At 36.5% G+C, this 26,541-nt stretch overlaps 1 protein-coding gene across 5 annotated transcripts in view; it reads left to right on the forward strand.

Annotated features, from left to right (window-relative positions):
* LOC150102665 (atlastin-2-like) overlaps window positions 1–26,541 on the forward strand; it is a 437,615-nt gene that overhangs the window by 209,131 nt on the left and 201,943 nt on the right. For all 5 annotated transcript variants that reach the window (XM_090399745.1, XM_090399748.1, XM_090399746.1 and 2 more), the window contains one exon: window positions 25,980–26,118. In XM_090399745.1, coding sequence (XP_090255871.1) covers window positions 25,980–26,118 — 139 coding nt within the window. The remainder of the gene's footprint in view (window positions 1–25,979; window positions 26,119–26,541) is intronic.

The raw sequence follows: 26,541 nt of genomic DNA on the forward strand, positions 1-26,541 counted from the left end.
AGGGGACATATTGCACAGGTGGTGAAGGTAACACAGAGGATTGCTGCAATTATGAGAAGAACACTGACCTGCAGATATAAGAAGGTTATCATTCCGTTGTATAAGTCTCTGATCAGACCACACTTAGACCATTGTTCTCAGATTTTGTCCCCAGGATTTGAAGGGGATAAATTAACTGTGGAAAGGATACAAAGACGGATGACAAAGATTGCTTCAGGACTGTGCAAGGATAGTTATGAGGATCGGCTGAGGGAATGTGGACTGCGGAGTTTGGTGGATAGAAGGAGAGGTGATATGATTGAGACTTTTAAACTGTTGAGAGGTAGTTACAGGGTTGACACTGGGGAGTTCTTTTGCTTGGTTGAACAGCGGGAAGGAGTGATGACAAGAGGCCATCCCTGGAAGTTACGAAAGGAAACTGTGAGCAAGAGGGTGAGGAGTAGTTTCTTTGCGTGGAGGGTGTTTGAACCATGGAATGCATTGCCTGATGGAGTGGTGAGAGCGAGAACGGTCAATGAGTTTAAGGAGTGGTATGATAGACTTTGTGTTTCTTAAGGGGGACCTCCCCTCGATGAATCTTGACAGACTTTATGTTCTTAGGAAGGACCTCCCACGATAAGTCTTTTGACTTCATGGAGGCCTGAATAATAATAATAAGTTTCAAAGCAATGAGGTCAAAGTCATCATATTATTAGGGTGGTGCTAAAACAGATCCTCCTTTAATATAGGGAGACCAAATCCAAACATGTATTAGGCCGCTTAACTTTTAAATTGATCTCTGTATATTTGGAATGTTAGATCATCTCATGAGAAAGCTGATAAGATATAAAATGCAAAAGTAAATTACTAGCAGCCAAAATGTTCAAAAGGCAGTGCGAGTTTAAAAAATGAATTGGGTTTTACTCACCTGCTATTATTATTATTACTATTATTGCTGTATATGGAGTAAAGGAATGAATTATTAGCACTATATGGAGAGTCATGCAGGAAATCCACCTTACTCAACAGAAGCCTATGATACCCACCTCCTCCACCTTAAACCTGCTCACCACTCTTAGAAGGTGTATGAATTCCATTTCCTTTCTGCTACATGGTATTTCCTCATTCAAATTGATATCATCATAATTAAAATCCCCCATAATAATTATTAACCCTGCACTCATTACACTAATTTGCTGATGCATGAATTCAATATCACCCCCTGTACTCCTGGCCTATCAGCAACCCACTGTATATTTGGTTGCGTTGGTCACTATTTCACACCAGACCGCCTTGAATGAATTATCATTCACATGTCTATTCTCTTGATATACTACTTTCTTTGGCTGCAACTCATCAGCTATCATCAACAGTACCCCCCACCCCTCCAATTCTATCTTCTCTATCCTCTCTATAAATACTGTACCCATCACATTCAATTCCAGTAACCACTTCTTCTGCTGATAGCCATATTTCACTAATGCCTACAACTTTTAGTGAGATTGCACTGACTAATGCCAAAAATTCTTCCCTCTTATTTCGAATGCTTCATGCATTAGTATACAAAAATTGCAGATTCCCTTTAGTTCTTGTACCAGTTTTAAAACTGAATATACATGTCACTAATTTCAGTAGTCCCATGCCAATTTTTATCCACTCTTTTCTGCAATTTATTCTGCGAATAAGGATCAATAAATATACAATCATTGCATAAGTTTCTCCCTCTTATGCTCATCCTTTCTAATTTTAGTATCCCTGCCCAATTACTTCAACTTGTTCAGAAAACAGTAACTTCTTCAATCGCTTATTTCCTTCCATGTTCAGATGCAGCCCATTCTTGCATACGGCTGTCTTTTGCCTTCAAACACACTCCAGACATTGACAAATTCCAGACCTTTTTTTTTGCACATTCTTGCAATCATATCATTCTTTATCATCGCTTGTCTACTTAACTCATGATTATCAAAACGAGACAGCGCACACACACACACACTTTGACACTTATCGTCTTCATGATATCTAACAATGTTCTTAAATCTTTTGCTGCCCAATTAATATTACCTCTCAGGTCATTTGCACCCATCATAACTATCATCTTTTCTGCATCATGCCCTCTCTTTATTGCTAAAGCCACTCTCTTATTGTTCCACCAGCCAAGCACTCCTGAGGCATACTGCTCTCCATATCCTTAATCATAGAATCGCCATATATTATACCACTCATAACTTAATTCAAATCCAAACAGGTGTCATTCATGGCCTTATTTTCTACGCTATTCAGCATGTTTCTCCCAGTTTCCTTACTTTCCCTCAATGCTCTTATACTTACTCCCTCACTTTCACGGCATCTTGTTTCTTCTAGACCTCTTGTGCTTTCATTCTGTTGACTCCCAATCACTCCCATACTATTTATTACTTCATCATTCACCAAAGACTCTCCCTTACTTAATCCTGTTCTAGTTACTTCAGCTAAAGTAATCTCCTTATTCCTAATATCTCATGACATGCATTGCCTCCATCTTCATGCAGTACTAGTGCCCATATAGCTGGGATGGTGTGCAAAAGTCAGATTATTTCATCCTTGATATATTATAGAATGGCAGAGGTAGTCATAGAATATATAATACTGACAATACTGAGACAATAAAATCCTAATAAAATACCACTCAAACATACAAAAAAAAAAAAATCATCAGTTTGAATAGTGTTAGCTTAAAAACCAGTATTGGCAATGAACTAAACAGAATAATATCTTTCCTTACTACTAATACTTATCTTTTTTTTTTTTCTTGACAGCTCGTGACATGTATTACCTCCATCTTCATGCACTACTAGTGCCCATATAGCTGAGATGGTGTGCAAAAATCAGATTATTTCATCCTTGATATAGAATGGTAGAGGTAGTCATAGAATTCAAAGTTGTCACTTTAGCTGCTGTAAATGGAGATCATAGACTTCTTATAGCCACTTTTGAGGTACACATGGAAGATAAATGTGGCAAGGACAAAAGAGATAGAAAACTGAAATTATGGACATGAAACAATCTGAAGTAAAGCAAGAATTTGAGTCTCAGATTAGGTCCAAGGTCCATAAATGAGAAAATTATAGCAAAACTTTCAAGATATAATGGTAGGAACAGTGAAAGAGATGTGTGGAAGAACAAGTAGATTCAATAAAGATATAGAAACACACTAGTTTTATGACAGAGTTAAAGGAGCAGTTAAGTTAAAAATAAAGTTTTTCAGATGTTTATGAAGACTAGATCTAATGATGATCGACTTGTTTATAATCAGAGAAACAGCCATGCAAAATAATAATAATTATTATTCATTATTATTATTTGACACCTCCAGGGAGTCCAAGGACTATTCGAGGGAGAGTACATATTCTACAACTCTGTCTCTACCACTCATTCCATCAACTACAACTAACCACAACAACACTACCGCCATCTACTGCCCACCACCACCACTAGTATTTCTACAATCACAAACATCCATGCCCACGGCAGGACCCCGCACCCTTTTGGCTGGAGAGCAGATATGCTAACCACTTGGCCAGCCAGGCTGGCTGGCCAAGTGGTTAGTATATATAAGATAATAATAATAAGTATAATTATAATTAAAGAGGAAAAGATAAAAAGCTAGGTTGAATTTACACATAAGTTGGAAGAAGACGTTAATGGGGAAATATATTATATTGACTAATGAAGAATAGAAGAAGAAAAGAAGAACCAGGTTTTTTAATAAATGGGCATGGAAATCTTGTGACTACTGGATCAGACAATGCTATTTTAGTTGATCTGTTAAATAAAGATAAGCACTAGTGAAATAAATAACAGTGAATACAATGATGGGAGGGATAATAAGGAACGAAGTCCGGCAGAAGTTGAACAAGCATTAAGGAAGATTAAAAATGGAAAATTCCCTGGAATAAATGGTTTGCAAAATCCATTTGCCTGTTGAACTTATCAGAGCTTCTAGTAGTATACAATTGAAATCATTATGCGACATCTTTAGACTGATCTGAAGAAAGAAGGTGATATCGAATAATTGGATTAAGAAGATTATTGTTCTAATATATAAGGGGGTCTCAAGAAGGAAGTGTAGTAACTGTAGAGGAATAACATTAATGGCAACAAGAATAAGAGATATTTCTTTTTAGAAAAGAGTGATCAAGTGTTAATCTGATTTTTGTTGTAAGAAAAGTGGTAGGAAGACACTTTGAATTGAGAAAAAGCATGTTTGTGGCATTTCTTGATTTGGAACTTTTGATTGGGTTCAAAGGAAAAAAAGTCTGAGAAAGTTTGGAAAAGATAGGTTTAGAAAAAGAAGAAATGGTCATGATAAAGAATATATATGTTAAGTGTAAGAAGCTCTGTGAAGACTAAATTTGGTCATTTGTAATAGTTTACACTTAAAAATGGACTGCACCAAGGAAGTGTCTATCTCCATTGCTGTTCATTGTGGTTATGAGTAGTGTTCTAGATACGATTAATGACCAGAAAGGAGCAACAGCTATGTATGCAGTTGATATGGTGATTTGGACACATTAAGAAGAAGAACTACACAAGAAACTGGACAGATGGAACAGCATTACAGAACTATGGGTTACATATTAATAACAGGAAGAGTGTGAGCATGGTTTTAAATTTTAGTGGAAATGTAAATGTTAATGGTGTTTGACTCATTGGACAAGATTTGTAAAGTAGTGAAAACTTCAAATATCTATAAAGTGTACCTTCTAGTATTGGAAATTTAGACCAGATGATGAGGAAGATTTCATTGGACTAAACTTTTTTTAACAGTGTAAGTAGTATATTTTGGGACAGTGAAGTCCCACTGAAGTGCAAACTTTTGGTAACCAAAAGTTGTTTTTTGCCCATTTTGAATTATGCAGCAGATATGTGGAGACTAGCAAAAAGATACATAAATAGAATGCAAGCAATGGAAATAAAAGTTTTAAAGAGTTGTGAATGAATAGAATGGGTTGCCAGAGTCAGTTAGCATTTTGTCTGTCAATGGGTTCAATGAGAGGTATGGTAGATTGTGTGGATAGTTTGGGTCTCCTGTGTTAAGCCTTCAGAACTCCACGGAGGTGCCTGTACAATAATAATATTAAATATTACTACTACTACTACTACTAATAATAGAATAAGTAATATGGACATTAGAAATAATTTAGAACTAAAAAAGTGTGGAAGAAATGCTTATGAACTCTTGCTTGAAGTGGTTGGGATATCTAATGAGAATGAATTTAGAAAGACTACCAAGAAGAATGTATGAAATGAAATTTGAGGGGAAGAGACCAAGACCCTGGAAAAGATGAAGAAACTAGATAAGAGAAGATCTAGAAAAAATAAACCTGAACTGGTACAATGTTCATCAAGAAAGAATTTGGAAGGATAGAAAGAAATGGAGGGATTTGATTTGCCTGACCTGATAGATTCTGTTGGAACAGTTGTTGCTAAAGAAGAAATAATCCACTTCACACCAAATCATGTTATTTTTTTCATTTCAGGAATACAATTTGTCATTTGTCCCTTATAAATAATTCTCCATTATCTTCCATTGAAAGGGGGGACCCCCCCTTTCAATTCTCTCATCCATAGAACTGCTTCCACTGATTTTGCTTTCCTCCTAGATTCATTTATTTCTTGCTCACCTTTATCATTCACTCTGTCTTTTTCTCCCTCTCTCTTTGATTGTTCTGCCACTTAACATCTGCCTTCCTCTCATCTCTCTCTCTCTATTCCTTGTTCCTGTACTTATCAACTTTTTTCCCTTCCTCTCTTTTCCTTGGTTCTCTCATTCTCTCTCCTTATTTCATTTCCATAAATTTCTCTCACACTTTCTCTTGTTCTTCTTATATTAGGTAGCCTTTCAAGTCTCCTTATCTCTTCCTTCACATTAATCATTTCATTTTTCATACCTTCCACTTCTTCTCTCAGTACTTCTTTCTTTCTTTCTAAATATCTTATCATTCACTCAAGATTTGCTGAGACGTTTAGCACTTGCCTTCAATTCTGCATATCTCCAGGTAGACAACCTAACATCAAATTCATCCACACCTGATGCTCGTCTTCCTCCACAGGTTGCTAATGCTGTTTGTAACACCCTGCCAGCACCAGTGAATGCAATTTCCATTGCATCAGTGAAATCAGAGATACTGACATTAAAATTTTATAAGACAGCATTATGGAAGAGCATATAGTGTAGTTTGGATTTTTACTACAACTTTTAATAAGATATTATTATTATTATTATTACTATTACGGGCAACTCTAGGGAGTCATTAGACTCATCGAGGGAGGCCCCAAATCATATTCATCACAACTATTTGACATTCATACAGTATCTATCATACCTCGCCTTAAACTCATTCACTGTCACAGCATCCACCACAGACTCTGGGAGCGCATTCCACTCATTCACCACTCTAAAAGTAAAGAACCCAGCTCTAACACCTTTACTAACCACACTTTTACCCAGTTTCCATGGATGTCCCCTAGTCCTCCCACAACCAGCCCTGTTCTCAAAAATATCTTCTGTATTAATTTTATAGAAACCCTTCAGTAATTCGATTGTCTCAATCATATCTCCCCTCCTCTGCCTATCAACCAATTTTTGCAACCCACAAATCCTCAACCTGTTCTCATAAGGGTCATTCCACAGACCTGCTATCATCTTGGTCACTCACTTCTGGATCCTCTCCACCTCCTCCCCATCAAGAAGAAACCTAGGTGACCAAATCTGGGTACAGTAGTCAAGATGGGGTCTTATCAAGGCTCGATACAGAGGAACAATAACCTGCTTGTCTCTGCTTGTCAATGAATTCTTCAGCAACCAAGTGATTTGATGAGCTGATTTGGCCACTTTTGCAATGTGCCCCCTAAATTATACATATTATACAGAAGGCTTTGCACAAACTGAAAAAAGGTATTTGTTGTATCAGAGTGAGAGAGAAAGAGAGGGAATATATATGATATTAGTTATTAATTACTTTAATAAGGTAATATTTAAGACTTTTTATCTAGATAAGCATCAATAGCATGATCAGAATAGAGAAGTCATTAGAAAAACAATTAAATTGAAATGATTGGAGTTATCGAAGTGTGCTACATCTACATCTAGCTGACAGAGGATGAGATGAGTTATACATGAATGTTTTAGTATTGCTATCTTGTGAGTTAAAAAAACAGGTACAATTGTTTCTCTTTTTAATGATGACATATTCAGGAGATTATAAGATCATTATTCATGCAGAGATGAGACTGATGTAATAGTACTTCACAAGATTCCTTGAAAATGCATTCATATTTATACTGATATTACACTGAATTGCGACCATCTACCTAATATCTTATTTGGTCATCTTTTGTCCAGATAACAACATATACCTGGTATGATATTGCTTCCCATAGGTCTTTAATGATGTTTGAGTGGATCTGTAGCTATAATATGCATGGCAGTCCCTGAATACCAGAAGATACACTGTTTATACCATATTATATAGAATAACATATTATTCTATACCAATTTTGTAGTAATAAATGAAAGTTGCCTATAAATTCTCTGGATAACTATCTCCAATGTAAGAAATTGATATGTACTAATTCTTTGACTGAGTGGTTAGTGTATTCGCTCTCCAGCCAAAGCTCTGGGTTCAAATCCCACCTTGGGCATTGATGTTTGTGATTGTCTGTGAAAATACTAGTGGTGGTGGTGGACAGTAGATGGCATTGGTGTAGATGATGTGTGATTGAGTGGTGGAGATGGAGAGTTATAGAGTAGGTGCCTCCTTCGATGAGTCTTTGGACTCCTTGGAGATGTCACATAATAATAATAATATTAATGAGATCGGTATAGAAAAGACACAAAATTATTTCAATGATCATGTAAATTTAAAGGGAGAACTATTGGTGAATTGCTATTTCTTTAAATTTAATGCAGTGGTCAAACCATTTAATACATCTCACAGTTGCCTACTATTAACATTTCAAATTTTTAACTTGGATGTAATGCATATGACCCAACGTCTCTTCAGAAGATTAATCAGTTGGTCCATAGTAATTATGACTACATAGGTATGAAATTTTGTAAGCATCAGAAAGTGACCAGGGAATTGCTTTTTTTTGTACACCAGAAATAATACATGCTTTCTTCCTGCACTCATATGATCTTAATTGCTGTAAACGCACACACACTAATGTTTCATGTTTTTAGTATTAGATTACATCCAGTTTTAAGAACATGGAATATGGGTATTGGCAAATAATAGAATTACATATATACTATTTATTATTATTATTATTATTTGACACCTCCAGGGAGTCCAAAGACTCATCGAGGGAGAGCACCTACTCTACAGCTATTTCTACACCACTCAATCCAGCAACTGACAGCCACTACACCAACAGCATCTGCTGCCGCCCACCACCACTAGTACTAATACTATGTTGACAAAAGTTTTTGGATGCTAGTTGGTCAAAAAAACGCATTTTAATTACATTTCTAGTACTGAGTGGGGCCACCTAAGGTCTGAATGACAGTAGCTACCCTTCAGGGCATGTTTTCAATCAATTTCTGATATGTCGTAACAGAAATATTCTTCCATTCCTCATGCAGAGCTATCCCCATTGCTGAGGCTGATGATGGCTGCTGTGGTTTGGAGCAAATTTACATTCTAATTCATCCCAAAGATGTTCGAGTGATTGAGGTCTGAACTCTGCCAGCCAGTCCAACACTTCAATATTGTTTTGTGGAAACCAGTCTTGGATACACAGTGGCATATGCCATGGAGCATTGCCCATCAGAGTGAAACCTTAGGAAGCATGATTCATCACTCCACAGAACCCTTTTCCAATCATCTACAGTCCAGGAATGGTGTGAAAGATACCAGTCTAAATGTCATTTGGTGTTAATGAGGGGAGGGAGTTGTAATGTGTGACTTGTTTGCAGTAGCTCTTACATGGTAAACTAAGACGTGCACTCTCTGCAGACAGTTTTAGCAGTGACAGATATCCTGCAGCATTTTTCAGGTTGACTGCAAGGTTTGCTGCTGATGATGTGTGGGACTTGAACATTCTGAGACAGAGCTTGTCGAAAATAAACAGCATAAACACAGATTAACATCTCCAATTTTGATATCATGTTTAATACCACTTTCCTTCATAATGTGATCCATATAGATGGTGAATAACAGTTGAGATAATGTACATCCTTGTCACACACCTTACTTAAAATCAAACCATCTTCCTCAAATAGCTATATATTGCTTGATATAACTGAAAATTTTGAGCAGTTTTCCTTTTGTCACCTTGCTTTTTCCAGATCTACAAAACTTATATACAGATCCTTGTTATGTTCTGATAATTTCTCAACTATTGTCTTAAAGTGAAAACCTGATATTGACAATCTCTGTTTGGTCTGAATCCAGCTTGTTCTTCTCTTTGAGAATTTTTCTTAGCCATTTTTCAAGAATACTTGCAGAAATCTTACCAGGAACACTCAGTATAGAAATTCCTCTGTAATTCTCACATTCAATTTTATTTCCCTTTTTAATAGATGGGTACTATGAGTAATTTATGAGAATAATGGGTACTGTAGGTAATTTATGAGTGTTCTACTCCATTTATCTGGAATTCGACCCTCTGACCATGCCTTCTGAATATGCAGTGTAGCCACTGTAAAACTTTTATACCTCCGTATTTTAGCCTTACTGGTCAAATATCATACTCCAGCTGCCTTTCCACATTTCAGATTTGTGATAGCTTTTAATACTTCGAGTATAGATATATATTCCAGGTGGCATTCCTGTTGAGTGTCTTTTACCACCATGCTGCTGTCACTGCTTGTTTCATTTAGCTATGTTTCAAAGTAATTACTCCATACATCAAGAATATCTTTATCTTCAGTTATCATGTCCCCCTTCATCATCATCTCTAATTCCTTTTACAGTACTCTTCCCTGCATTTCTGAGCTTTTTCAATAGTCTCTAGAATATTTTACCACCTTCCTTATATTTATTTTGTATGTTCATAGCTGTTTATTTTAACGAATAAAAAAAACTAACCTTGGATTTTTTTTTCTTTTGTGGATTATTTGTTAATGCTTGTTGTTTTGGTGGATTTACTTTGGATTCAAAGTCCTGCATCAAAGTCTCTTATTTTGATATTTCAGTTTCATTTTGTTTTATAAATTTATCGCTATATATGAGTTTTTACATGCTTAATCACAGATGAATATTTCCTTTTTCTTGTGTCACCCAGATATTTTGTTGTTTGCATATTTTACATTTTGCAAATTTTGAATCTGCATAAAAATTATAAAACTTCCAAATATTGCTTTTTTTATTATTTGTGGCCAAAATTATGCTGTTTTTCAATATTTTCGTACAAATTTTAATACTTCATAATATAAAGAACTTGGAAGACCATGTAATATAAACTAAAATAAAAACACCAAAGAAAGTGATTTATTGCAAATGCAAAAAGCCTTTGTACAAAATGGTGCAAAATAAGGGGAGGCTTTTTCAGATTCATTGCACTTTTTTATTATGTAACAGAAATTTTTACTTTGGCAAGCATGTAACAGAAATTTTTACTTTGGCAAGCTGAATACTGCATCTTTCTGTTGATTTATCTAAATACTGAATATTTGGCTCATCTCTGGTATTGATAATTTTATTATTATTATTATTATAATCATCATCATCTGACATCTGGAGTTGGAGATTCATCGTAGGAGATACACACTATTGCACGCAATGCTCATCCAACCGTGCCTTAAACTGATTCAATGTGCCTACATTCACAACACACTCAGGCAATGCATTCCACTCACCAACCACTCTCCATGCAAAGAAACTGCTCCATACTCCTCTCTATTCCCTCTCCCATTCTATGAAAACTTCCACGCAACCTGATAACAACCTCTGACTAGCCTATATGTCTCAATCACATCCTCCCCCCCTCTTCTTCTTCTTATTCATGAGGCTTTGCAGCTTACATTCTCTCAATCTATCCTGGTACTCTACATTCCAAAGACCACTGACTACCTTTGTGAATCTTCTTTAGACCCTTTCCAACGTATCCTCGTCACCATGAAAACTTGGTGACTAAATCTATGCACAATAATCCATATGAGGCTTGATCAAGGCGTTATATGATTTGAGGGGAATCGACTGAGATCTTGGAGACTTCCCTTCACTTCTATAGTTAAACTGGTCTGGGTAATGGCCTTTCCTATTATGCATAGCATTATACATGTCTGTAAGGATATGTGCATTGCATTATGGGATACTAAGGCAATTGATATGAAGTCATGACTGGGCTACTTCTATATAGAAGTAGCCCAGTCATGAAATGACTTCACACAAACTTTGGTTTCCTACACTTGGGTAAAAGAATATAATTTCATCATCCTGTCATTTAGCTCATTCTTTTTTTTTTTTTATGGTTTTTCCTCAGGGTAGATTCTAGTTCTGTGTATAGTGCTTTTCAGCTTTCAGGCAACTGTTTCCTTATCCCTAACCAGCATCTCTAATAGACATAACCTAAAAACATCACCTAATAGACAGGAAAAACATAACAAGCATAGGAACATGGAATGTAAGAACTCTTCACCAGGAAGGAGCATTGGAAATACTACTGCATGAATTAGACAACTACCGATGGGAAGTGATTGGACTCTGCGAAACCAGATGGACTGGAAAATGAGAATTCCACCATGGACAGTACAAAATCTTAACTTCAGTCAGGGAGGACAATAAACACGAAGGAGTAGCACTTATATTTAAACCAAAGGCTCAAAACTCTCTATTGTCCTACAATTCTATCTCACCTAGGATAATTAAGGCAAGATTTAAAATATCAATCGGATCACTAACTATTATTCAAGTATACTCACCAATTTCAACATTGTCAGAAGGAGACATTGAGGAGTTCTATATAGATTTGCAAAAAGCAGTACAGCAGACATCAAGTCAAGATCTCCTAATTGTAAATTAGGAGATCTTGACTTCATGTCTGCTGTACTGCTTTTTGCCTTGATGTCTGCTGTACTTGATGACTCCAACATTATCAGATCTTATATTTCTATCGTCTAAGGCACTTTGTACCGTATCAATCCACCTATATCTTGGTCTTCCTCTGGGTCGTTTTCCTACCAACCTGGCAGAGAACGCTTGTATTGCAAATCTTTTCTCTCCCATTCTATTTAAGTGACCATACCACCTGAGATTAATTCTGCTAATGCATTCCTGGGTGCTGACATCCTTCCTAATATCCTAAATTTTAATATGATATTGCCATTGATGCCATCTGTTCATGCCTCTAATCTTTCTCAGGACTCTCATATCTGCAGTCTCTAGTCTTTGGTCAAGTGTTTTACTTCTGACCCAGCTCTCAGATCCATAAGTTAAAACTGGTTTGAACACTGTCTTGTATACAGCTAATTTAGTGTTCCGACTAATTTCTCTCATATTCCATATGAATTTATTCAATTAACTTCCCACCATACCAGCTTTGCTGATTCTGTTGTCTATTTCTATATTTAATTTACCATCCTCAGTTAAAATCGTGCCTAAGTAGCTGAAATGTTTTACTTGTTCCACGGGTTCTCCATTCACAACACAGTTGACATTTTCAATGATTCTGCCTATTTTCATTGTCTTTGTCTTTTTATTGCTGACCTTCATACCATATCTATTACAACAGCTATTCAATTTAGTCAGAGAATCTTGCAGACTTGTAGCGGATTTATTTAGACGTATAACATCATCCGCATAAAGCAAAGAGCTGACATTAACATCTCCAATTTTGATATCAGGTTTAATACCACTTTCCTTCATAATGTGATCCATATAGATAATGAATAACAGAGGGGATAATGTACATCCTTGTCTCACACCAGATTTAACATTAAACCATCTTCCTGTACTTCCTTCAATTCTAACTGCTGACTTGCAACTCAAATAAAGACTAAGTATTGCTTGATATAATGCCCCATTGACACCATATAACTGCAGTGTATTGAATAACTTCTCTCTTGGCACCTTGTCATATACCTTTTCCAAATCGACAAAACTTAAATACAGATCTTTGTTATATTCCCCTGCTTTCTCGACTATTTGTCGTAAAGTGAAGATCTGATCCTGACAGCCTCTATTTGGCCTGAATCCAGCATGTTCTTCACGCAGCTTTTCTTCCACAATTCTTCTCAACCATTTCTCAAGTGTACTTGAATAGATCTTGCCAGGAACACTCAGTAAGGAAATACCTCTGTAATTCTCACATTCAGTTTTATTTCCCTTTTTATATATGGGTATTATGAGAGCTCTACTCCAATCATTGGGAATTCGTCCCCCTGTCTGTCCAGGCTTTCTGAACTATGGTGCAGTCACTGTAAGACTTTTATACCACCATACTTCAGCATTTCTGGTCGATTATCATCTACACCTGCTGCCTTTCCACATTTCAAGCCTTTGATGGCTTTTTCTACTTCAAGTATGGATATGTATTCCTGACTGCATGCCTGGTCATTGTTTTTTACCACTGTGCTGTCATCACTGCTTGTTTCATTTAGCAGTTTTTCAAAGTAATTACTCCATTCTTCAAGGATATCTTTTTCTCCTGTTTTCATGTCACCTTTATCATCTCTAACTCCTTTTACAGCACTCTTTCCTCCATTCCGAAGCTTCTTCAACAACCTCCAGAATATTTTGCCACCTTCTTGATATTTATTTTCTATATTCTTGCCAAAGTCCTCCCATGACTTTTGTTTAGCTAGTTTTACACACTGTTTAACTTTCTTACATTTGTCTCTGTATTCTGTAAGAGTAAAAGCTGACTTATTTGCCAGGAACTTTTGATATGCTTTCTTCTTTTCCTTCACTGCCTCTTTAACTTCCTGTGTCCACCATAGAGTTCTGATTTTTCTATCCTTGCAGACAACCTCACCACATGCCTCTCTGATTGAATCAATCAGTGTTTTCTTCAAGGCTTGCTACTGAATCTCCAAGGTTTGATTCCTGTTCTCAAACTCTTTCATTTTCTTTTCAATAATCTTTATGTATTTTAGTCTACAGTTCACATCTGAGAGCTGCTCAACTTTTATTCGCTTTAAAACTTTTTTACATGTTATTCTTTTCAATATGAAATTCAATTTTATCCTGCTCAAGACTAAATAGTGATCACTTCCAATTCCAAATCCTCTGTACACTTTGGTGTCCTGCACCAGGGAGAAAACATCACTATCAACAATAACATAGTCAATGAGACTCTTCTTAATCCTAGCCTCTTCTCTCCATGTGAATTTGTGCACATTTTTATTTTGGAACATGGTGTTAGTAATAACCAGTCCATGTCCTGAGCAGGAATCCAACAGATATTTGCCATTATTATTAGCTTTGCTCTTTTCTCCAAATTTTCCCAAAATATTTTTGTATGTCTCACAATCATTTCCTACTCTGCTATTTAGATCCCCAACAAGGACCAACTTTTCCTTTTTCATTGTGTCAGTTGCTTTTTCTAAAGCGTCAAAAAACTCCTCCACTTCTACCTTAGTAGAACCTTCTATGGGACCATAGGCACAAATAAGTCTCATTGTCCAGTTCCCCATTCTCATATTTGCCCATATTACTCTACTTGAGACTGACTGCCATTCAAGAAGATTAGCCTTGTATTTTGTGTTGAATACTATGGCTACTCATTCTTTTTCTTGATTGTCATTGCCTGAATATAACATTTTGTATTTATTGCTCAGAAAGATCTCACCAGTGTTGGTCTTTTTTGTTTCAGTCACCCCTATTATGTCGATCTGGTACTTATCTAATTCCTCAGCTAGCTCCATTTCTTTGCCATTCAGGCTTCTTACGTTGATAGTACCGATCTTTAACTCTGGTGATGTTGAGTTGGGGTTGGTTTTCAGATTTGTTCCAGTAGCTGACTTTTCGCTGTTCGCCCTGGTTCCCTGGCGAAAACAACGGGGGCCTTGTTTAACCGGGCGACGCCCCAGCCGGCATGAAATTTTGTCATGTTGTACCATCATTTTTTATGTTGGTTTAATCAATAAGAATACAATTTGGTCGGCTAAATCCCAAATTGCCAGCCCATCCTCGTTCGTTCAGTATCAAAGAAGATACCCGACAGGGTGCACCACGAGAAGGTGAGAATTGGACATTAGGTCAGAAGCCCTGGTCGGTTCTCCGCATTCCTTTGAAGGCTATGTGGAGGTCTCCTCTCAGTTATACAGCTTTGACCCTTAAGCACCCCCAGTCATAATTCCTATATACAAAAAAGGAGATAAAACAGAATGCAATAATTACAGAGGCATTAGCCTCCTCAGCATTCCAAGTAAGGTTTTTATGAAAGTACTCCAAAAACAAATTAAGCCATATATAGAACTGGCACTAGGAGAAGAATAATCCGGTTTCAGACCAGGGCGAAGCACAATTGATCAACTATTCACTTTAAGACAGCTAATAGAAAAGACACTAGAGTACAACTGAAGTTACTACATAAATTTCATAGACTTTCATCAGGCATTTGATTCAATCTCTAGAAGAAAACTATGGCAAACTATGGAAGAATTTGGAATTCCCAACAAAACCATAAGAATAATAAAGAATCTGTATGAGAAATCTGAAAGTGCAGTACGAATGGAGGACACCTTAACCAAGTGGTCCCACACAGAGAGCGGAGTAAGACAGGGATGCAATCTGACCCCAGACCTGTTCAATCTTACACTGGTAGAGGCAACCAATAAGGCCTTAAACAATAAAGACTACGGAATCAAAATATATGGGAAAAACGTGACAAATTTAAAATTTGCGGACGACATTGCATTACTTGCAAGCACAGAAGAAAATCTACAGCGAATTTCTGATAAAATAATGCAGGAGTGTATAAAATCTGGATTAAACTTAAATATAGACAAAACAAAAATTATGCAAATAGGAAAAAGAAGCACCAATCTGAAAATTGAAATTGATAGTAAGAATCTAGAGCAGGTAGAAAACTTCACCTACCTTGAAGGAGCTATTGAGTACAATGTTGAAATTATAAAAGATATAAACAGACGAATCAGTCAAGCATCCCAAACTTTTGGATGACTTAATAAAATATGGAAGTCAAGAGACATCAAACAAGTAACAAAATTTAAGAATCTATGGAACAATGGTCCTCCCAATACTCCTCTATGGAAGTGAATGCTGGAATCTCAAAAAGGCTGAAGAGAAAAAATTATTAGTTACTGAAATGGGTTGGCTAAGAAGATTACTTGGAGTATCTCTGCTGGATTGACTAAGAAATGAAGACATAAGGAAACAACTAAAACAAGAAATAACAATAATAGACAAAATCCAAGAAAGAAGAAGACTGCAATGGTTTGCCCATGTGACCTGAATGGGAACAGAAAGACTACCATCTAAAGCCTTGAATACAACGATGGAAGGTAAAAGATCCAAAGGATGGCCCAGAATTAGATGGATAGACAAAATAAAAGAGGACCTGAAAACCAAATCACAGCAAGCGACACCAAACTGGACAGAATTGTTCGGACTCTCTCGGGACAGACAGAAGTGGAAAGAGTTCATTCAGCCTCATCATCATCCACATAGATGATGGAAGAGAGAAGTAGGAAAACCAGCTAGAATCTTATTTATTTATATTTTTTTTTTTTATTAAACGGTAAAACATATGCATTTAAAGAAAAAGAAACAGGCTATTAAAAGCATGCTACTTGGATTTTATTCTTCTGTGAACCAGAATAAATTTCCTCATTCTCTGTAGTGATGGTATTCTAGGAGTAGTCTGCTGTGCAATTTTCTTCTTATGCTCTACATCAAATTTTCCCTGTACTGCATGAGTGATTGATGATCTTTGTTTCTTGTGTGATTTATATGGAACTGTACATGTACAATAAGTGGCCTAGACTCTCAGACATCCTGTCATTTAGCTCCTGCTTTTCTTTTCTTTTTTTTTTTTTAGGGGGAGCCTAGTTCTGGTGTATAGTGCTTTTCAGCTTTCAGGGAACTGTTTCCGTGTTAAATCTTGTGTGTATACAGCAACATGGTTCATAGAACATTTTTATGATTCTGTCCAGTAGTGTCAGCCAGCATAACAGCTTGAAACCATAGCTTCTTGACCTGGACTATCTTTCCCAGCTATAGCTTGCAAAAGGATTGGAGTTGTTATGGAGACTGGTCAGTTCCCTACCACAACTTACATAAAAGACCAAATTCCCTCCCCCCCTTCACTTCACTGCCAGAAGGACAAGAAATGACCTTGCAAAAAGAAATCAGGCTAGTAACTTTCTTTCTTATGCCAATGTAGTGGCTGCAAAAGCTAAAATCTTATTGCCACATTAAACAATACTTTTACGTGCAAACATTGTCTCAGAGAACACCAGATCCAATAATACTTCTGTGACCAACTCTGCGATCCCCTCAGGAGATAATGGACTTACTACTTTTGCTTCAAAAGAAAAGACACCTTTGGAAGAGTATCTGATAGATATTTCCAAGAACGTACCAAAAAAAAAAAAAAAAAATCTCTGGTACCATTCAGGTTTACTTCCACCACACTTCATGAGCACCAACACTGCTGAAGGGCATTGTCACATCCATAACAAATAGAAGTAGCCCGAATAGCACTCACCCACTTCACTCACCCACGTAGTACTTCAATACCATCTTGCAAGATCCAGAATATAACTGGTTTACATTGTTTAATCTCAGAGCTTACCCAATCCAAGGACATGAAAACATTGTGGCCTACTCTGAAATCCCATTTCATGCAACTCTACAGTCAGCGGATAAGCCAACAGAGACACATCAGGATCAGGCAACTTGAGCACAGCTACAATACCTCTGAAGAAAATCCATCATATCAGTCTATCCTTCAGGCCATGCAAGTACACATGGAACACACTGCTCAGATCATGAAACATAACTATAAGTTTTTCAAATACTTCTCTCTTGAAGCAAAACTCCATGGGTCAACAATCATCTCAGCCATCCATTTGCAAGATAGCAGCACAGAGGATCCAAATGAAATCATATTTGAAACACAACAGTACTACTAGACCACATACACTCTACAGGAGTCTCCAAGGAAGGAACTTCCTTGGATATTCCTGTAGAGAACCTCTGAGAGGAACCAAAAAGTCAACCTCTGGTCACTCAAAAAAAAGCTTAGAAAAATCAATCTAACTCCGAGAATTAAAAACAGCATGCAACTTCCTACCAAAATACACTGGAAGAAGACTACTCTGATGGACTCCTACAATCTACTATAATGTCAGTAGCAAGCCTCATTCCCAAGAACGATGATCTGACTGACTTTTGCAACTGAAAACTTATATCTCTAATTAATGTCAACTACAAAATTATTTTAAGGTCCATAGCACACTGACTTTAATCAACCCTGCCTGATGTTATTGACCACCATGAAACTACTCTGTGCCAAAGCGTTCAATACATGAGAACCTACACCTAATCAGGGACCTTATCCACATTGGCAATGTTCACAGTGACACCCTGTCACTAACTAGCCTTGACATGAGTACTCTCCAAAGAAGAGTACTTAAGAAACTTTGAGATCACATGGACATGGCTCTTACATCATGCAGACAATCAATGTACTATACAAGGAAGCACAGGTCTGCTTGAAAGTAAACAGCCACCTCACTTGCACCTTACCCTGCTTACAAGCTGTCCTCTGTCAGGAATATTGTACACATTACACAACAGCCATATAACACTTCCTAGTAAAATTTCATAATGGCCTACTATGCTGACAAGCCAAGTTCTTCACCTTCTCTGGAATATCTCGTCATCAGTCTACACTGATGATGTCACAATAAGAAATGAGAGAAATGAAAGTCATTCATGAAACACATAAAATGTTTGTAGAAGCCTTGGAAACAAAATTAAATGCAGTAATGGCTGTGGACAGGGAACTGGAAATCTAGAAATGACGCTCCACTTAAGTGTAGTTCTGTCCAGTTCAGATACAACATGCTGAACTGGAAAGAACTACACAATACACCCACTTCAACGGTACAGTGTATGAGCAGCCTCTTTATGCAGAGAAAGAGTGATCATCATAAACCAGATCATAGCCATCATTCTGTGGCACATTCTCAAAATTCTTACACCACCTGAAGGCCTCCTATACTATATAAAATCATCAATTATGCATTTCCTATGGAACAAAACAAATTGGAAATTCTCAGCACTCTGCAAGGCACTCCACAAAGGTCGTCAGAATTTATTCTCCATTGAAACAGAGATCACTTCCTTCAGAATCGTCTTCTTCCTCAAGACCTTGCAGATGAGCCACACCTATTCATATACTCTTGAACATATTTCTTTAAAAAGCTACCAGAGAATCTTCAACTATTGACACTCCATGTGCTGAGTCTTAGGGGTGACATTATGTTTGAGATTTAATAGAGTATTAACAGCGCTAAGAAAGGATTAAAATATATTTTAATGCTTCCAATCTTTCATCTCAGGAGATTTAATAGAGTATTAACAGCACTACGAAAGGATTAAAAACTTTTTTAATGCTTCCAATATTTCAGTCACTGAGACATCTTCAGAGAGTACAAATGAAACACATGGATTTGATCCTATAGTCAAATCCATGTGTTTTGACTATAGGATCCTAGATAGGACTCCACATAGCTTTGACTTTAAGTTCAAATTCATATGTTTCATTTATTATTGTGTTGTCTTTGTATGTTTTTACAAATTCATTTGTACTCCATGAAGATGTCTCAGTCACAGAGACGAAATACGGGAAGCATTAAAATAATTTTTAATCCTTTCATAGTGCTGTTAATACTTCATTCATCCTCCAACATGATAACTGTTGACAATCCTCAGACTGGCTGATGCAACAATACCTTCTCAACTGTCATTCTTTTATTGAGATGCTCTCCAATTCTAGAAAGGCCAAGTGCAGCCTCATACACTCCCTCTCACATGTGCTCACAGAACTCCTGTTCACAAATTGACATATCCTCGACCCCACAACTTGATTTTGTCTTCTCTTTTCTAGTTGGAAGTAGAGAGGAATCAGAATAATCAGAGATCTTCTAATGAAGAATTTAAAGTGGAAAACCCTTGATCTGCTGTCAATAAAAAATTCCAAAGCAAACTCATACTACTAGTAAGTGAAGTCAGCACTCACAAAAGTCTTTCCAGACCTTACAACAGTGGAAGTCATCCAAATCCCCACCAACAATTCACAAATACCTAATTTCCAAACATTGCTGGTCACCTCTCTACCTCTCCTACCCACCAGTTACAGGAAAATATACCACTTGCTAATGTCACTTGATCCAGCCATTCCACTGGCATTCACCGCTCCTCAGGTATGCGTGCCATACAGCTTCCAGTGGGACCTTCTGAATGAAACTGCAAGCTTCAAAGCAGAGAAATTATTCCATTTCATAAGGAATGCAATGACTATGGCTTCGAATTGTAGGCCAGTCTATGGTTCTCAGGTTGTGGTTCAAGTTTTAGTGAAGTTGGGGAGGAGAAAAATTCAGAATTGGAATAACAACAGTATTCTCTTTGAGGGACAGCATGGATTTGCTAAAAGAAGATTGTGTTTTAGCATTCTACTTAATTAATTTAACGAGGTGACAAATGCATTGGTTAAGGGATATGCATACCCAGTAGTATAATTAAATTTTACATAGGCCTTTGAGAAATTTGCACATGACCATTTGGTAATTAAATTGAAATGGATACGGTTGAATAGTATATTAGTGTACTGAATTGCAGATTAGTTTTTGGATAATGTATCAGCAAATTTTGTATGGGTAAGCAATATCTCAGAAGAGGAAAATCACTAGTAGTGTGCCCCATTGTTGTTTACCTTCTGTGTTAATGTTATTGTAAAAGTTTTGAATGTTGCCAGTTATTTGCAGATGATGCTAATGGGGAAGAATTATGGGAAGTAGCACAGATGTTGTGACTTTTAAAGTGGACGTGAATAGACTGTGTAAAAGGGAAAGTAAGTGGGGTTAACAGTTCAGTGTTGCAAAGTGTAATGTTTTAAAATTCTGGAAGCAAAGATGGGATGCAGAGTATATAATGGGTTAAGGGATAACTTGGAGGAGGAGATGGAGGTAATGAGGGATCGGGGGGGGGGGTGTGATGGTAGACAAGGACCTAAAATTTCTTGGACACATTGCAAGAAATTTGAGAAACGCATAGTGGATTATGGCGATGATAGAGGCAAGAATGTTATAGTTCCATTTTATAATGCTTTTTTTTTGGGTACAGCTGGCTGATTGTGCACAGATTGATTACTTGGTTTTCAAAAGAATGATGAGATATTGCAAAGCATTCAGAAGCAATTAACTAAGATGGTTTCTGATCACTAAATGGGAATGTTGAGTATGAAGGCAGATTGAGGGAATGCATTTACAAAATCCATTTGATAGGCGGAGAGGAACATAATTGAAACATAAAAGTTGGTAAAGAATTATTACTAGATTAATGTTGATGAAGGTTTTCATAGAATTGGGGAAGATGTGGGAAGACAAAATGCCATCCGCAGAAGCTTTATAAGAAGGGTGTGAATGGAAGGGGTGCACGGAGAATGATATGTGATTGAATTGACTTAGCTGAGCATGTGTTGGGTGCAGAGAAATGGAATTTTTCATTTTATCAAAGATGGGAAAAGGACAAGAGGGTATCCCTCAAAACTGAGAATGAATGCTGCTAAGAAGGGGGCAAGATTTAAATTTTAATCTCATAGAGTGGTGTATGATTGGAATGGATTGCCACTGGATGTTGTGTGTGCAAGTAGCGTGAATGTGTTTAAGAACAAGTATGACAGCTAATGCATGTAGCATGTGGCCTCCCTCATTAAGTTTTCAACTCCTTGGAGGGCTCTGTTAATAATAATAATGATTATTATTTTTATTCCAGACCTCCATGGAGTCATAAGACTCACTGAGGGAGGCCCAACTTAGGGACCCATTCACCATCTGCATCTGCACATTCTACCTCTATCAGGCAATGAATTCCATGATCCAATCACCCTCCACAAAAAAAAAAAAAAAAAAAAAAAAAAAACTCATTCTCCTACACACCATTTTCTTTTGCAACTTCCAAGGCATTTCCTCTTGTAATCTTGTTACTCCAAGGAGGAGGAATAAGAGTGCAAAAGTACAGTTCTACTATGAACTTTTATTGTTAAAAGACCATAAGATTTAATGATTACAAATACAAAGAGCCAACAAGTGTCACTAGCCACTGTCTAGCATTTTCAAGGCTGTACTGGTGTGAAAACAAATGCATCAAGTTACATGAAAATATACACTTTAGTAACTGCTAGGTCGTTACATTTGATAATTCGTGTTTGATGGCGTGCATGTGTTCAAATGCTTCAATCAGAATCCGGTACATGACCACATGTTGTGTAGTTTTTCGCATATTGTAGTTCTGTTGAGCTGAGAGAATTGATGAGATATTTCCATATGTCTTCAAGAATAGCACCTTGATTTCTATTTAAATTATTGCTTGTGTGTAGCACCATTGCTGCTTGGAATGTTCTGTGTCTGTAGTCATTCTCGATGTAAGACATAGAACTGTTTTTCCAATCTATAACGTGATTTGATGTTGAGAAATGATGAGCTAAACCAGATGTGATGATTCTATTGACATCCTCCACATGTTCCTTCTGTCTTATTTCAAAACTTCTAGAGGTCTGTCCAATGTAAGAAAGGCCGCACGTGCATGGAATTTCATATACTCCAGAAAATTTGAAGAAAGGTACCTCATCTTTGGGTGATCTTAAGACTTGTCTGATCATGGTAGTTGGTTTAAAAACTACTCTGATGTTATGAGCTTTTAACATTCTCGCCGATTTTGTGGATACTGAATTAATATATGGAATGACAGCTGTGGACACATATTGGGACGCTGTTCCACATTGTTGGGGGTTTGTCTTTAAAAAGCAATTTGTTTAAAATGTTAGAAGGGTATCCATTCAAAGATAGAGTGTTAACTATTTGTGACAGTTCTCTCTGTTCATCTCCTTCTTTCGAAATAGACCTTAAGGCTCTATTATGGAGCATATGAATGTTGCTGTGTTTTTGTGATCTATGATGGTTAGACGAATAATGTAGATATCTATTTGTATCTGTAGGTTTCTTGTAAATGGACAGTTGGACATTGTTATCTTCTCTCCTCACCAGCATGTCAAGAAAGGGTAGTTGTTTGTTCTTCTCCTGTTCCATAGTGAATTTGATCTTATTATGTAGTGAGTTGATTTTATTAAGAAACACGAGAAGGTTTTCCATGCTATCCTTCCAGATGATGAATGTGTCATCGACATATCTCCACCAAATCGATGGTTTAGGTGAAATGGTGGAAAAAATATTCTTTTCAAGTTTTTCCATAAATAGGTCTGCACATGGTGGTGAGAGGGGCTACCCATAGCTAGACCTTCCGATTGTTTGTAAACTATGTTATTTACTTTGAAGAAAATTTGATTTCAGGCAATGATGAAACAACTGGGTGATGTCCTGAGGGAAGAGATCTTTTAGAACGTTGACCACCTCTACGACTGGTATATTAGTGAATAAGGACACTACAGCAAACTAGCCATAATGTCCGTTTGTGATATTTTGATCCTTTTGATTTTTTCCGCAAATTGTTGAGAGTTTTTAATGTAGGTCTCTGTTTGTCTAATTTTTCCTTTCATTAAATTTGTCGGATGCTTTGCTAGTAAGTACGTAGGTGAGGATCTTCCCTTGTGAGAATGGATACCCTTCTAACATTTTAAACAAATTGCTTTTTAAAGACAACTCCCAACAACGTGGAACAGAGTCCCAATATGTGTCCACAGCTGTCATTCCATATATCAATTCAGTATCCACAAAATTGGCGAGAATGTTAAAAGCTCATAACATCAGAGTAGTTTTTAAACCAACTACCACGATCAGACAAGTCTTAAGATCGCCCAAAGATGAGGTACCTTTCTTCAAATTTCCTGGAGTATATGAAATTCCATGCATGTGTGGCCTTTCTTACATTGGACAGACCTCTAGAAGTTTTGAAATAAGACAGAAGGAACATGTGGAGGATGTCAATAGAATCATCACATCTGGTTTAGCTCATCATTTCTCAATCAAATCACGTTATAGATTGGAAAAACAGTTCTATGCCTTACATCGAGAATGACTACAGACACAGAACTTTCCAAGCAGCAATGGTGCTACACACAAGCAATAATTTAAATAGAAATCAAGGTGCTATTCTTGAAGACATATGGAAATATCTCATCAATTCTCTCAGCTCAACAGAACTACAATATGCGAAAAACTACACAACATGTGGTCATGTACCGGATTCTGACTGAAGCATTTGAACGCATGCACGCCATCAAACACGAATTATCAAATGTAACGGCCTAGCAGTTATATTTTCTAACATGTATATTTTCATGTAACTTGATGCATTTGTTTTCACACCAGTACAGCCTTGAAAATGCTAGACAGTGGCTAGTGAAACTTGTTCTCTCTTTGTATTTGTAATCATTAAATCTTATGGTCTTTTAACAATAAAAGTTCTTAGTTTTAACACATTAGACCAAATATGAGCAGTTTAACTATTCTACTATATGAAAAATATCCTCTGTGTCCATCCTGTAAATACATCTCAACAGTTTAATTGTCTTGGTCATATCACCTCTTCGTCTTCTATCCATCAAACTCTATAGTTTGCATTGCCCTCATAACAAACATTGTAGAGGCCTGATATCATTTTGGTTATATGCTCTCTCCAAGGTTAATTATCCTCTTGAAATCCCAGTGACCAGGTATGGCCTTATCAAGGCATTATACATTGGAATCACCACTCTTTTATCTCTACTGGTCAAAGTCTTTCTTAGTATTGCAGCATTATTGACTACTTGGACCCTGGAGCTTTAGTTACTATGATGATGTAGAAGTAATTCAGGTAACTGCTGATGTAGTTGAAAATAGTTAAGCAATAAACAGTGAAATCTACTAAACCTAGCATTGGAAATTTTTGTTTGTGTAGTTAAAGTTTACTTTGATTATCCTACTACTGATAATCTGTAAACTACTGTGCTGTATTTACTAGAATACAACAAAGTAGAAAGGGATTTCTGAAGGGTTTGTAGAAGGCGGATCTCTTCTTTAGGAACCAGGGATGGAAACTTATGGAAATATAGTACAATCTTATACAGAGGTAGCAGGGTTTCCCCTCCTGGAAAATGAAGCATTTCATCCTGTGTACAGGTAAATTGGCCATTAACCCATGCACTTTACAAACAAAAAATACTGCTGTTGGTAGTGATGGGCAGTAGATGACATTGGTGGTAATAGTGTAGTTGTGTGTAGGTGGAGAATTAAGTAGGAGGAGAGGCAGAGATATGTGTATAGTGAAGTGCCCTCCTGCGATGAGTCTCTGGACCTCTTAGAAGTGTCACATAATAATAATAATAATAATAATATAGAATCGTATGGAAAAATTATTAATAAGACATTACAGTGTTGCTCGCTTTGTTTATGCAAAAAAATTTACACATTATGTATATAATCATGAAATATAAATATTTCAATAACAGCACTGTATTAACTTCATTCCAATAGTTGGTGGGCATTCCTTATATTTTTTATTGTCATGATTTTTTTTGTTACCATTGCGATAGCACAACTTATCCAATGCCTTGTGTTGTTTCATAGGTACAACAGCTACACTTTATTTATGCAAAAAAATTTACATGTCATGTATACAATGCATGAAATATAAATTCAATACAGCATTAAACCTTAAATTCATTAAACCCTAAGCCTTTAACTCATCTTATCATCTTTTGTCACCTTTCTAAATGGGCACATTCCTACTTATGGAAATTCTACATATCATTCTCATATGTATATTCTTTTCCTATCAAACATATACTAATTGTACTTTTGAGTTGAACATTTTTTTTTATAATAGATTTCTGACAAGCAGCATCCTGAATTACAACAAGTTCGTAAACACATAAAATCGTGCTTTACTGATGTATTTTGTTTTCTTTTACCCCATCCTGGTTTAAAAGTTGCCACACATCCTGCTTTTGATGGAAGACTCTCAGGTAAAATTTTATATTCTATAAGATTTTCATTTAGTGATTTGTTTAATGATTTATTTTCATTTAGTGATTCATTTAAAGATATATTTTCTTATTATTATTACCAATGTTATAATGTTTAATTTAAAAATTTCTGTAAGGACATGGATATATCTTGAGAGGTTATTTGGCATGAGCTGCAAAAGAGAGAGAGAGAGAAATGGCTTCAGAGGATTATTTCCAATATGATAATAAGAGGTTTTCTGGAACAGGTACAACTCAGAACTCGATCGATTGAATAATGCTATAATGGAAGTAGCGCTATCTTAAACTGTGAATGTGTCATGTTTATTCACGATTATTCAAAAAGAAATATGTTTGTTTGTTTTTTTATATATTATCATCAGAATCTGTCTGGAAATAGAATAAATACTACTAAATGAAGAA

This window comes from Typopeltis vanoorti, chromosome 10 (genome assembly GCF_054136105.1).
Source record: "Typopeltis vanoorti isolate ZY-2024b chromosome 10, IOZ_Tvanoo_1.0, whole genome shotgun sequence".
In the NCBI taxonomy this organism is placed as follows: Eukaryota; Metazoa; Arthropoda; class Arachnida; order Uropygi; family Thelyphonidae; genus Typopeltis; species Typopeltis vanoorti.